This window comes from Anser anser (assembly GCF_964211835.1).
Source record: "Anser anser genome assembly, chromosome: 22".
Taxonomy (NCBI): domain Eukaryota; kingdom Metazoa; phylum Chordata; class Aves; order Anseriformes; family Anatidae; genus Anser; species Anser anser.
This window is the reverse complement of record NC_139743.1, coordinates 3,284,656-3,297,247: the sequence shown is the minus strand read 5'-3', so window position 1 is coordinate 3,297,247 and position 12,592 is coordinate 3,284,656. Positions and strand designations below refer to the sequence as shown.

Below are 12,592 nucleotides of genomic sequence, written 5' to 3'. Positions count from 1 at the left end.
AGGCCTCGCTCGGCCGTGCACTTTGTCATGCTCCTGAGGCAGCCGAGCCTCTACTCACCCTTAATCCCCGGTGGGGTGTCCCTTACGCGCCCTTCCCGTGCTGTGCTGAGCTGGCCTCTGCTCGAGCGCTGGGCCCAGGGTGTGACAGGTCAGGTCTGAAGTGCAAAGGGCGGCCTGCAAGGGGGTGCTGAGCAGCAGCTCTGCTCTGCGCCCCTTCCCCGGCCATGTCTTGCGAGGTTTCTCATGACCAGTCTCTTGGCTCCATGAAAAGACTTCCCTGAGGCTCGGTAGGGCCTTGAGAAGGAGGCAGGCCTGTTGTAGTGGAGTGAATCCACGCTGACAGCAGCTGGTCATTTTGGTATTCCCAAAGGAATAACCAGCATTCCCCTCGAGCTGAGATGCGGCTTTCCTGCTGGGAAAGGCAAGCGGCTGCTCTCTCCCTCTGAGGCTGGTGTTAGCACACAAGCAGCTGAAGCTGCAGGTGTCCCCTGAGCACTGCAGGCCTGGCGATCTGACAGGCATGGGCAGTGTGTCTGCGGCGTGCTTCTCCCTGGGCGTCACGCAGCTCCCAGCCGGTCCTGAGCACTGCAGCAAGCGCTCTTCCTTCACGTTTCCTCTGGATTATCTAACACTCCCTGTTTTTGGAGTATCATCACATCAGTCTCTTATAAAATGTGCTCCTGCTTGTTGCAGATACTTGGCAAATAGGTCAAAAAGGCACACTCTGGCAATGACCAACCCTACAGCTGAAATCCCTCCAGACTTGCAGAGGCAGCTAGGACAGCAGTCCTTCCGACCCCGGGCTTGGGCTCCACACCTGGTACCCGATCAGCACCGGTGAGTAATGGCACCGGCCGTTCGGGCAGCTTTGCGCCAGGAAACCTGCTCGGATGTCACCGGGAACGGAGCTCTGAGGACATCCTGCTTGGCAGGGAGGGGCGAGGAGGAGGAAGAAGTACCAGGAGCAGGCCCCAGGGCAGATGTCTGACCACCCTGGGGACGCTGGAGTTCTGCACTGGCACGGGCTCCATGCCCGCAGATGCGGGCAGTGCCGGGGCAGGAATCAGCTGGCTCTTCCCCTCCAGTCCCGTGTTTGTGGCTGGAGATGACTTGCCAGAAGGGCTGCCATCACTGAAGGGGATGGGAGTAAACTATTCATGTTAGAGGAGAGCTTTTCTCTGTTGTGTTGGTAGGTGTCTAGTTAGCTGTAGGTAGCAGGTTTTCTATGGAATATTTTAGAGTCAGATGCAGGGGCAGGACTGCACCAAAAATCGTCTATGCCAGGGCTTAAAAACCTCACTGTTCTGCACCAGAGTTGTGTGTTTAGACTGCAAAGTCTCTTTGCAAAGCTCCTGGAGAGCCATTTTATTTCTGATCTGTAACCCCTGATGGGAATGATGTGGGGAAAAGAACCTTGGGAGGGAATAAAAATCACAATAGAAAGGAGGGAACTGCTGCAGATTGTATCTTAACGCACTCAGAATGTTTGGGTGGGTCATTCCTGATTGAGAGGTGTTAATTTGACACAGGGTACTTGGCACAGCAGCAAACCGGAGACACTAATGCCACAGAGAGAGCTTAAAACACGCACTCTGAACCTCTCGGTGCCAGCTGCAGACTGCAGTTTGCTGCCCGTTAGTCTCCCTGTTGAAAAAGCAAGTTGCCTACCAGGCTGGATTTGTGCTCACGCTAAATCCTTCAGCCAGCTCACACTGGCAAGCTTGACAAAGCGCTTTTTATTGTAGCCAGATACCTGCTGAGCTGAGCACTGATGTAATCAGCAGAGACAGGTGAACTCTGAGCAGACTGAGGCAGAGTCAGTGCCACGCTGGAACTCCAGACAACCAAGATAAGCACCTCCGTGCGCTGAAGTTACTCCCCCAGAGCTGCTTGGGGGATGGAAAGAGCGGGAGGGGGGGAAAGGTTTCTAGGGTCACAGAAAAGCTTGATAGGAAGAGAAGTGCAGCTTGCAAAACAGCCAGAATATGCTGTGTCCTACTTTAAGGATTGCTTCAAATCGTGAAGGTAAGCTGGGTCACTCACGCGTTGCAGGAACTGGTTTTTGTTTTGCTTTAACAAATTGTTGAAACGCGCTTACCCAGTCAATACGTTGGTATCACCTCTGCCTCTTGGCTTTGGAGTCCTGAGGCTGGTTGCATCATGAACAGGGTGGCATCTGTTCATTCCACCCTCAGTGTCGTAACATGCTCTAAGCCTGCCTCCCATTTCGCCTGAGAAATACGGAAACTTCATCTGACCACGGCCCAAAGCGACTCCCCCAGTCGTGTCTGAGACACACAGCACAGAAACCATTAGCAGTCTTGTCATCACATAAATAGACCTTGGCTATTGAACAGCTGGTGGGGCTTATTTTAGCACTTAACATATTTTAAGCCATCTTCTTTATACATAGCACCAGTTTTGGTCATGACGACTTAGGATCTGGAAGCAGAATTGAAGTACAGTAGGCAGCATTGATCTGCCTTGGCCGTGTGTGTTTGGGAACCTCGGTGTAATTTTTATCTGTAGCTTCTGCTTTCCACTGATAGAACAAAAGATCAAACGGATTAGGATAATGGATGGGATAGCATCAGAAGGCAGTGGCACAGCTCTGTCCTTGGAACAAAGTCGTGTGTAATCTATAGAAACGAAGTGTGTCCTGCTCAGCCAGGCCAAGTGACAGGAACTGAGCCCAGCGTGCTGGCGGTGTTCCGGCATCGGTCACCTTCTGACAAGGGAAGCCTCTCCAGGAGAAATCATTCTTCTTGGAACAGGCTTCAGCAAGGAGCCAGTACCCACAGCAGCTACGACACTGACTCGTCTGCAGTCGCACACACCAGGATCGCACCAGTCTGCAGGCAGAGGAGCTCCTCTTGGGTCCAGGGCCAGGCTGTGGAAGTGCTGGAAGGAGCACGTCTCCCTGACCTCGCAGATGGGCTTCGGTCGGAGCCCCTACCACTAAACATGGACGACTTTTGTAGAATGAATTTGCACAGAAACCATTAGGGCAGGCGGAGAAACTTGCCTGTTTGTCAGAGGGCACATTTTTACACATGTGGGAAGTTAACCTTGTTAATGATAATACAGGTTTCACCTTGATAGCAGGGCAGGAGCTTAGTGCTCGAGTCTGATAAGGGGGAGCCCCAGCTGTGGAAGAAATGAGCTCCCGAAAAAATCCTATTCTGGCTCCCTCTTATGGTGAAGAAGAAATCTCACGGTGAAGAGAAAGCGTGTGTAGTTTCTTGGCACAGTCGACGCTGGCTGTGTCTGCTCTTCAAGGTGCCCATTCTGACTGCACAGGGCCAAGCAACCAGGACTCTGCGAGTGAAGTGACAGCTTGGCTGATGCTTTAGGAAGACTTTGCCTACTGTGCAGAGTTTTATGTTCTTGCCCTCTTTTTGAATTCAGTGCATCTCTGAGCATGGATGCCAGCCCCCCTTCCTCCTCAGTGGCCGTGGAACACGTCAGGCTGGGAGCAGGAGAAACCTCCCTTCTCCACGTGCCTCTTCTGTTGTCCACAAGCATCAGTAGTCCCTGAGAGGTAGTCAGGGACCTCGTGAGCTGGAAAGCTCCAGAAGTGACTACCGAAGAGGTGAATTTACGTGTTTAGGATGCTGAATAGCTTCTCTAAACTTTCTATCTCTAAGGGATGGATGTATTTGGGTAGACGAGTTGCTGCCCATCTCCGATCTGGTTGGTGGTTGAACCATGTCCAACCTCTAAGACACATTTATCTGCCCAGGCACTGAGGATACTCAGTAATCCCGTTTCCTGTTCACGGTGATGATAGCACATTATTTCTTAATCTAAAACATGATTTATTCTGGTTGAGTGGGCAGGTAGAACTTGGCGTGGCTGCTGTAAATTAAATGTCTCTACCGGAGCTTGTTTTTTAAATCTGGCATCACTAACCCACTTCCCCATGTGTTCAGTTCTATTTACAAGGACTCCAATACTCTGCACCTCCCCACTGAACGCTTCTCCCCGGTTCGGCGCTTCTCTGATGGTGCTGCCAGCATCCAGGCTTTCAAAGCCCACCTGGAGAAGATGGGCAATAACAGCAGCATCAAACAGCTTCAGCAGGTAAAAGAGGGGCGTGGAGGACCTCCAAAGAGCATCTGCAAGGGTTTCTTATTGTCGCAGACTTCAGGAAGCAACAGGTGAAGTCTTTACAGCCGATGGCTGTGGACATGCAGTGGCCTTCCAGCTGAGGAGCTTCCTCCTCCTGTATGTCTGCAGGAACCCTGCCGAATGTCCTCTAAATGTGCTGTCAGCTGCAGTCTGTGAACCTTGGGGGCTTCCACCCCACTCTTTCTGGGGGGAAATAATGCAGGTGCTGTGCCCATACGTGGGCTGTTCTGCCAGCCCTTGTGGTCCCATCAGCACTGCCAGACTGCCGCTGCTGCTCTCCCACATTTCCTATGGCAGCAAAGTTTTGGGGCTGTTCCAGGGTGTCTGGGCAAAGGGCAGTTCCTACACCTTGAGCTTGGAGTATGTTGTATTGTATTCCTTCTGCAGCCAGTGTATGTCTTATCAGTGGCTTCAGTGGGATTTGGCACTGGGACAGGACTTTCACCTTGAAACACAGGAGAAATATGAGATGCTCTTTTCACCTTTAAGCTATCATTATAAAAGCTTTGTGCTTGCATTTCTGAGGGAAGGCAATGGTGCTGGTTTGGTCTCGTGCAGTTTCTCTGTTATCTAAGGCTTGAGCTAGCCATGTTATTACACACCCGATTCTGTCAAATGGATGAGGTTTTCTTTACTGGATTTTTCAGATAGGTAGAGAACAGACTGCCTTGTTGCCATGCACAAAAAGTCACTTGGAGGCTGTGTTGCATTTGTTGCAGGAGTGTGAGCAGCTTCAGAAGATGTATGGTGGGCACATGGATGAGAGGACACTGGAGAAGACGCAGCAGCAGCACATGTTGTACCAGCAGGAGCAGCACCATCAGATTCTTCATCAGCAGATTCAGGTACTAGAGCCTGGACCAGACCTTCTGATGTCCTAACTGGGTTTCCTGCATGGCTGCAGATAAATACTGAGCTGGTCCCTGTGGGACTGAGGAGGGTAGATGGCTCAGCTTGCTGTAGTAAGAAGCAAGCCTGAAGGAGTTCAGCAGCGATGTTTACTCAGCTGCTGTGATAGCTAAAACTGCAGTCAGGAATCAAGTGTTTGGAGAACATGGATATGTCCTACTTCACCAAGCAGCGTTTCCTAAATGTATTTCTTGCTCCATTATTGATCACAAACACTTCTCGTTTTCTGGTGCCTGGTTCAGGACTGTATCCGGCCACCTCAGCCGTCTCCACCCTTGCAAGCTCAATGTGAAAACCAGCCGGCTCTGCTCACTCACCAGCTTCAGAGGTAAAGAAATGGCTTTAGTAAAGCTCCGGGGGATAGGATTTACTCTACCTCAAGCCCAGGGGTGAGCTAGCACACTTAGAGGCCAGGGCCAGGCTGGAAGCGTGTAAAATTAGAATGGCAGAGCCAGTTCCCAGGTGAATGTGCGAGGTCCTGTTTGCTGGATTCTGTCTGAAGGACCTCTGGAAGTAGAGAAATGTGATTCAAAGGCACAAAACTGCTTTGAACAAGTGATTGACAGCTCTGCCTTTTGGCCAGCTTGAAAACATTACCTTCAGTGAGCCAGTTCCTATCATGCTTTCTACTCGGAGCTGCTTCTGGGCTTCTCAGTCCTCTTCAGGCTATCTGTTAGGTAACAGTCCTTGTCTGCATCGCCCCGGCTTGTGGATGAGGCAGGCAGAATTCTGGGGAAGGAGAAAGGAAGGCTTTCTCACAGGCCAGAGTGACTCAGGAAGAGAGCTTGCGGTGTCCTTGTCCCTGGGGTTTTTGTTCTAGCCACTGGGTTATGCTCACTACCTCTGTGACTTAGGCAAGTTAGATGGCTTCCAAAATAGAAGGCAAGCTGCAGAGAGCTCGGGATCCCAAACACGGGCTTTGTGGTGTTTATTTAAAACAACAGAGATGTAGCATTTGGCGTCAGTTCTCTCAGTTGAAAAGGCATCTTAATGAGGAGCACGCATGATGAAAAGGCACTTGTTTCCCTGCGTAGGTTACGGATTCAGCCATCCAGCCCGCCCCCGAACCACCCTAATAACCATCTCTTCAGGCAACCAAACAGTAGCCCACCTCCTGTGAGCAGCAGTGTGCTCCAGCCCCACGGTAAGCACCGACGGTTTACTGAGCCATCTGCACTCCTCGGGGCGGGCCACTTGGCAGAACCGTATGGTCTTAGCAAAGCTCCGGGGAAAACAGTGCGTGTGGGTGCTGGGGGCTTTGGTCCCTCTGCGTTCGAGTCCTTGCGGTTTGCTGATGATGTAAAAGATTCTCCATCTGGCAGCAAGGGCTGGTGTTATCAAGAGCTCGCAAGGATCTGCCAGCTGGAATGTGTTGATGCGTTTCTTGTCATGAGATCCTTACTTATCGCTCCTGGGGGTGGGGAGGAAGGGCTGATATTCTTGGGTTTATGCAAATCACTGTCAACTCTGCTTTGTTTCCCTTTCTGTGCGAGGGCCTCTAGCCGTGACTTTTGCACCCGGGTGCAGTGTGACAGGATTCAGGAGCAGCTCTCCCCTCACCACCTGCAGACATGTGCTGGGGCTCTCAGCACGTCCCAAAGAGCAGCAGCTCCTCTCTCCTGAGCCTTGCTGCAGGTGCTGAGAGTCTCTGTTCCTCGTAGGTGCAGCCTCCCAGTCCCAGTTCCAAGGGATGCCGTCCCACAACACGATCTTCCCGCAGTCTGGTAACTGTTCCCCCCCCCCAAACATGGGGCTGACGTGCCTGGGCCTGCAGCAGCAGTCACAGCCTCAGCAGGTCACCATCCAAGTGCAGGAGCCCGGTGACATGGTCAGCAACAACCTCCTGCAAGGCGCCTCGGTGGCCGGGCAGGGCATGTCCTCCCACACGCGGGGCATGTCCATCAGCCCCAGCACCAACCAGATGCAGATGCAGCACCGTGCGAACCTGATGGCCTCCCTCACCTACGGCCACAGGCAGCTGTCCAAGCAGCTCAGCGCCGACAGCGCCGAGTCGCACAGGTAAGGCCGCCGGACGCCCTGCACCGCTCCCCCGAGCTGGGGGAGGAGCAGCGGTGGGGATGGGTGTCAGGCAGAGCTGCTGTCCGTCACGCGGAGATGGGGCTTCTTCAGCAGCCCCGGGCTGTGCTGCACTTGTTCCGGGGATGAAGCTGTCTCCCTGCCACCAGCACCAGTTCCTCACCCAGGGTGGGGGCTCAGGGAACCTGCGAGGCTGCACTGCCTTGTGGCTTGGGAAGCACCTCCTGCCCGGGGTGGCTGCCGCTGCCTCCTGCCAGGGGCCTGTTGGCTAGTAAGTAAAAAGCTAAGCAGGGGGTGCTTTTGCATAAAACATTCCCCCCCCCCCCCCAAATCATGTTTTCCTCTCGGTACAGTCAGGGTTCCTGCTTCCCTCGCACTTAGCAGCTCTGGACAGGGCTCCACCACCTCATGCTTCAGCTCTCCCTGATGGGTCGCTTGGGTGACTGTGGTCACTCTGCCATCAGAGTAGCTGTTGCCTCCCTGCTCTCACGTGGGCGCAGCAGATCAAGTGGGCCCTGTGCACGGCAGGACCACAGAAAACAGCCTTGTTCAGCTGGAGCTGCCGCAGTACAGTCACTTGTTCTGTTTTCTTCCTTGCAGTCTGAACGTGAACAGGTATTCCCCTGCCAACTACGACCAGGTGCACTTACACCCCCACCTGTTCCCGGAGCAGCCTCGTGTGTCCCCCAGTAACTACAGCCCATCGGGAGGAGTTGGGTTTCCTCCGGCTCAGCAAGCTCTGAAAGTCCCGCAGCTTGACCAGTATCCCAATTTCCCTCAAAATGCACATCAGCAACAGCAGCACTACACTGCATCGGCACTACAGCAAGCACTGTTGTCCCCGACACCTCCCGATTACAGCCGACACCAGCAGGTACCGCACATCCTCCAGGGACTACTTTCTCCCCGGCACTCGCTCACGGGGCACACGGACATGCGGCTGCCCCAGGCAGAATTTGCACAGCTCATCAAACGGCGGCAGCAGCAGCAGCAGCAACAGCAGCAGCAGCAGCAAGAGTTTCAAGAGTTGTTCAGGCATATGAGTCAAGGGGATGCTGGGAACATGGGCACCAGCATGGGACAGAGCCTGTCGGAGCGTCAGTCGTTGTCTTTGCCTTACCAGAGTGCTGACACGTACCATCCGCAGAACAGCCCCCAGCATCTCTTAAAAATCAGGGCGCAAGAATGTATCCAGCAGGTACCTGCATCCGTGCCACCGCACGGATACGTACACCAGCCAGCTCTGTTCCACTCGGAGAGCATGGAGGAGGACTGTGCGTGCGAGGGCGCCAGGGACAGCTTTCCAGACAGTAAGAATTCAAACACATTGACCAAAGGTTGCCACGAGACCCCTCTGCTTGTAAATGCAGGAGGGCACGGGGACCCAGAATCTTTGCTAGGAACTGCTAATCACGCGCAGGAGCTGGGGACACATCAATACAGACATCAGCCCGCTGCTGGATTCAGTAGGAATAAGGTGCCCAGCAGAGGTAAGGCTTAGTGCTGCTCGCATGGATGAAATGCTTTTCCGTGTTGGCCGCGTATTGCTCGTGTTTCTGCCAGAGCACACCATCCCTACCCAGTACAGCAAGGATTTCGTGACATATTTTGCATAGCACAGAATTACCTAGATTCTTTCTGGCTTCTGTGGCCATAAGTAAATTGCAGGCATAGTCTCTCTAATAAACAATGTTAAATAAGAAGGGAACTTGACCAGATTTTTCTCTTTGGAATTTGACCTACTTCTGCAGGCAGATAAAGGCCAGGTCTCAGGATACCAAAGAGATAGGTCTCCAAAGAGATGCTGTGATCTGCTGACTCCTTTATTCTCGGTGATGTTCCCCACCCTGTGTAAACAAGTGCCCAGAAGTTAAGTTACTGGTATAGCAGTAACTGCAGTGGGGCGTATTCCTTCTGAGCAGACCCCTGAGTCCAGGCACTGCTAAAGCTTCCATAAACAAGCTCCCTAAGAACTGTGATAAATGACTTGCTGCTAAATCTGCCTTGCACCAACTGCTCCGGCCCATTGGGAAGCAGCAGCAGCAGCAGCAAGGCTCGCTTGAGCTGGAGGGGATGATGCCGAAGAAAGTTAGTTTAAACTTGCCATTAGTGTGTGAAGACCTTCCCTGCTAGTTGTGCCCTTGCTCCTTGGTGGCTGCATTGGCAGCGGTGTGCTGTAAGAGAAAACCCTGCCTGAGCTGCAATTACAGGCCTTTTCTGTAGGAAAAACAAAATCCTACCCCTTAGCTCAAAGGGCTTTGAAGGGAGGCTTTCCAGGCCGAGCGGGGTGGATCGGCATTCACTGCAGGACTGAGTTGTGCTGGGCTGAAGCCATCAGCTCGCCCTTGGCACGGAGAGCCCTGTTGCAGAGGAGCAGTGTCCTGGGCACAGGAGGCAGCGTTTTGTTTGGGGACACAGCATGGGTTTGTTGGGAAAGTACTGGGTTGGAACAGAGCGGCTCCGAGGGCAGCACGGGCATGCCAAGCCGTGGCCCTCAGCCTGGGGGCAGGGGCGTGGGGGCGAGGCACGGCGCTTCTGAAGCCTTCTGAAATTGTGTTACCGGGGTGTTTTCTCAGTCCTCGGTTTCCCTGCGGTGCTTGAAGCACAGAAGGGAAGAATCGCCCCAGGTTAAGCGGAGGTTGGAAGCTCGGCAGTGTGTTTTGGACCCAATCTTGAGTTTACATCATAATATCGTAAGGCTGAAACGTGTGAAATGAGAGGGGTTAGTGAAGTCAGAGCTAAATTTCTGCCCCGGTACTGATGGTGCTAAAACGGGTTACACAAGGGAAAAGGACTTTAGACTACAAGACTTTGTAAATGAGTAAAAGCAAGTAAATGTTTACAAATAGTGTTGTGTAAGCACTTCTGACAGGGGCTGTTTGGAGGGCTCATGTAGTAAACCATGCTCGGAGACGCAGCTGCTCGGAGCGCCTTCCTCCGGGCTCCCATAACCCACTTGGAATCCGGCCTGTGCTGCTTCGGCTCCCAGCGGAGTGGGCATCCGAGCGGCCTGGGCACACTTTCCTACACCGAAATCCTATAAATCTCCCTGTAAGCACCCATAATGGTGTCACTCACTGGTGCGTGGTACAGCTCTGGGGTTACCGAGTGCAGTGCACGGGTGCTGAAGGACCGGGAGATGCCCGCCCCCTGCGTCGGCCGTAGGTGGTGGGTGGGGGTCGTGCCCGTTTCAACCAAACCTGCACTCAGGATGTGACCCAGCTGCATCTGAGCAGCTCTGCCAGGCCTGCTGAGCCTCCTGCCGTGGGAACCCTGCCTTCCCCCGCGCCGCAGGAGCCGGGCTGGCGGCGGTGGCCCCGCGCGGTGCCAGCGTCACATGCTGCGGGGACACAAAGCCCGCCTGGCCCGGGGGGGTGAGGAGAAAAGGCTTTCTGGCTGCGGGCTCAGCCTGCTGGAACGGCACTGGGGCGAGGAAAGGAGCCCGAATTCAGGGCTCCCCCCCTCTGCTGCCTGAGCGGCGGTGTCCCCAGAGGTGCTGCTGCACCCAGAGGTGCTGCTGGGACCGCCGGTGTGCGGCTGTCGTGGGTCGGGGCCCCGTTTGGCCACAGAGCCTGGCCGAGGGGCCTTCGCCGTCCCCTCCGGCTGGTGCCAGGGCTCGCTGCCGGGCCCAGCCTGGTTTATGGAGGAGCAGCAGCGGGCTGCTGGCGCCTGGCTGCCCGCGCGGCCGTTCCCACAGTTGGAAGAGCGGCCCGAGCGGTGCGTGGGTGGCACGGCTCTGCCAGCTCGGTGTTAGCTCATGTTTTCCTTCTCGTGTTTTCCGGGAAGGCTGACCGTTAACCAAGCTTAACCCCCCGGTTGTGCAAAGGAGAGGAGGCCGGCTGCGTCCCTGGCTGCCGGACGTGGTGCTGGCAGCCCCGTGTGTCTGCGCGCAGGGAGGGATGCTGGAGCGGGCGAGCTGGCGTGGCCGCGTGCCTGGGAGCAGCGCGGAGAGCCCGGGTGGCAGAGCTCGCTTGTGACCAAGTCTGGTCCGGATTTTGGTAATTTTAGGGATGAGTCTCTCCGGAGAGAGCACTTCTCGCATCTCCCAGCCAGGAAATGTCTTGCAGGGATCGCTTCCTGCTGAGTAAGGCCTGTAAAACCCAGTGACTCTTCGGGAACCTACCTGCGGGGTGTCACTTCGGGGCAGCTCCCCAGCGCTCGTGGCCACGTCTGCATGTTTGTGCTCTGCAGGACTCCTCACCAAGAGAGAACTGTTTACATGCATCAGAGCCAATGATAGGCCTCTCCATACCTCAGGACTTTATTCAAAACATCATGTACTTGATGACGATAGGTTTTGCTTGATAGGAATGTAGCCTTTACCCTCGGTCATAAGAGCTTGCGGTGCAGATGGACTTTGCCAGGCAGAACACTCTTGTACTCCTACAGCCAGATTGTAGGAGGGCAGGGAGAAGTCATCTGATAAAAGCTAGTATCCTGGCAACTCTTCCAGCCAGATATGTTGCATACAATTGCCAAGGGGCCCTGCTAGAACATCCTGTGTTGGAGGCTTGGGAGACCCTTCTCCCTCTTCTCTTGTGTAATACGGGCAATGCACGGAGCAGGGTGCAGGACGTGCTCGGGTCCAAGGGGGAGGCAGCTGGGGCATGCTGCGCGACGGAGGGAGAGGTCTGCCTGCCTGCCATCTCGGGGAGATGCTGCACCACGTGCGTGAGAGCAGCCAGCGGTTCCGTCCCACCTGGCAGGCAGCGCGCTGCTCTGCAGCGGTGTTTGTTCCTGCTGTCAGGGCACAGACCCGCAGCCTCACAGCGTCACGTGTCACCGAGAGCTGCCAGTGCCTTGTAATAACCTGCCCTTTTTCTGTCTTGTCTGGTTTTCAAGAGTCTATCGTAGGGAACTGTATGGACAGGAGCTCCCCCGGCCAAGCGATGCAGGTGCCTGACCACAACGGACTGGGCTACCCTGCGCGACCCGCGGCCGGCGAGCACCCGCGGCCCAGGACCCTGCAGAGACATCACACCATCCAGAACAGCGATGACGCCTACGTAAGTCGGAAGAGGCCTGTGCCCAGCAGATGTAGAGACAGCGCGGAGTCCCCTCGATGTGTGTGCATTATGGACGAGGGGTCACGTAGGAAGGACGGCACCCTGCTCCGCAGGGCTGCTAAGAACGAATTGCTGTTGAGACACCCCAGTCAGCACATCAGTTTGCTAATACCGAAAACATTTTAGCGGAGACCAACATGGGAAGTACTGCTTTGCTCGTGTGTTGCCTGATTTGCCCCAGAGCTGGCTGCCGTAGCTATGGCACCTCTTCTTTTTCCCCCAAGGCGTTTCTGGTGAAGCCATTTGGGCTGCCCCAGGCTTGGCTCTGGCTGCGGAGGATTACAGGAGCCCAAAGCCCAGCTTTCAGTTCTGCAGTGCTGCTAAATGACCTGGCTGTTACAGCCCAGACCTTGACCAGGAACAAAGAGCAGCTGCTCTGCTTCCCATGTTTTGTATCCCTGAGAACAGTCATACTCGCATCTTGGCGTGTTCCTTGCCACAGTTTCCTC

At 54.6% G+C, this 12,592-nt stretch overlaps 1 protein-coding gene across 4 annotated transcripts in view; it reads left to right on the top strand.

Annotated features, from left to right (window-relative positions):
- The window catches only part of SIK3 (SIK family kinase 3), an 84,280-nt gene that overhangs the window by 68,452 nt on the left and 3,236 nt on the right, over nucleotides 1-12,592 (top strand). For 2 of the 4 annotated variants that reach the window (XM_083808449.1, XM_083808450.1), the window contains exons 15-22: nucleotides 694-837; nucleotides 3,933-4,083; nucleotides 4,851-4,976; nucleotides 5,283-5,368; nucleotides 6,075-6,184; nucleotides 6,702-7,059; nucleotides 7,678-8,567; nucleotides 11,920-12,083. In XM_083808449.1, coding sequence (XP_083664575.1) covers nucleotides 694-837; nucleotides 3,933-4,083; nucleotides 4,851-4,976; nucleotides 5,283-5,368; nucleotides 6,075-6,184; nucleotides 6,702-7,059; nucleotides 7,678-8,567; nucleotides 11,920-12,083 — 2,029 coding nt within the window. The remainder of the gene's footprint in view (nucleotides 1-693; nucleotides 838-3,932; nucleotides 4,084-4,850; nucleotides 4,977-5,282; nucleotides 5,369-6,074; nucleotides 6,185-6,701; nucleotides 7,060-7,677; nucleotides 8,568-11,919; nucleotides 12,084-12,592) is intronic. The other 2 variants (XM_083808451.1, XM_083808452.1) reach the window with 1 other exon arrangement.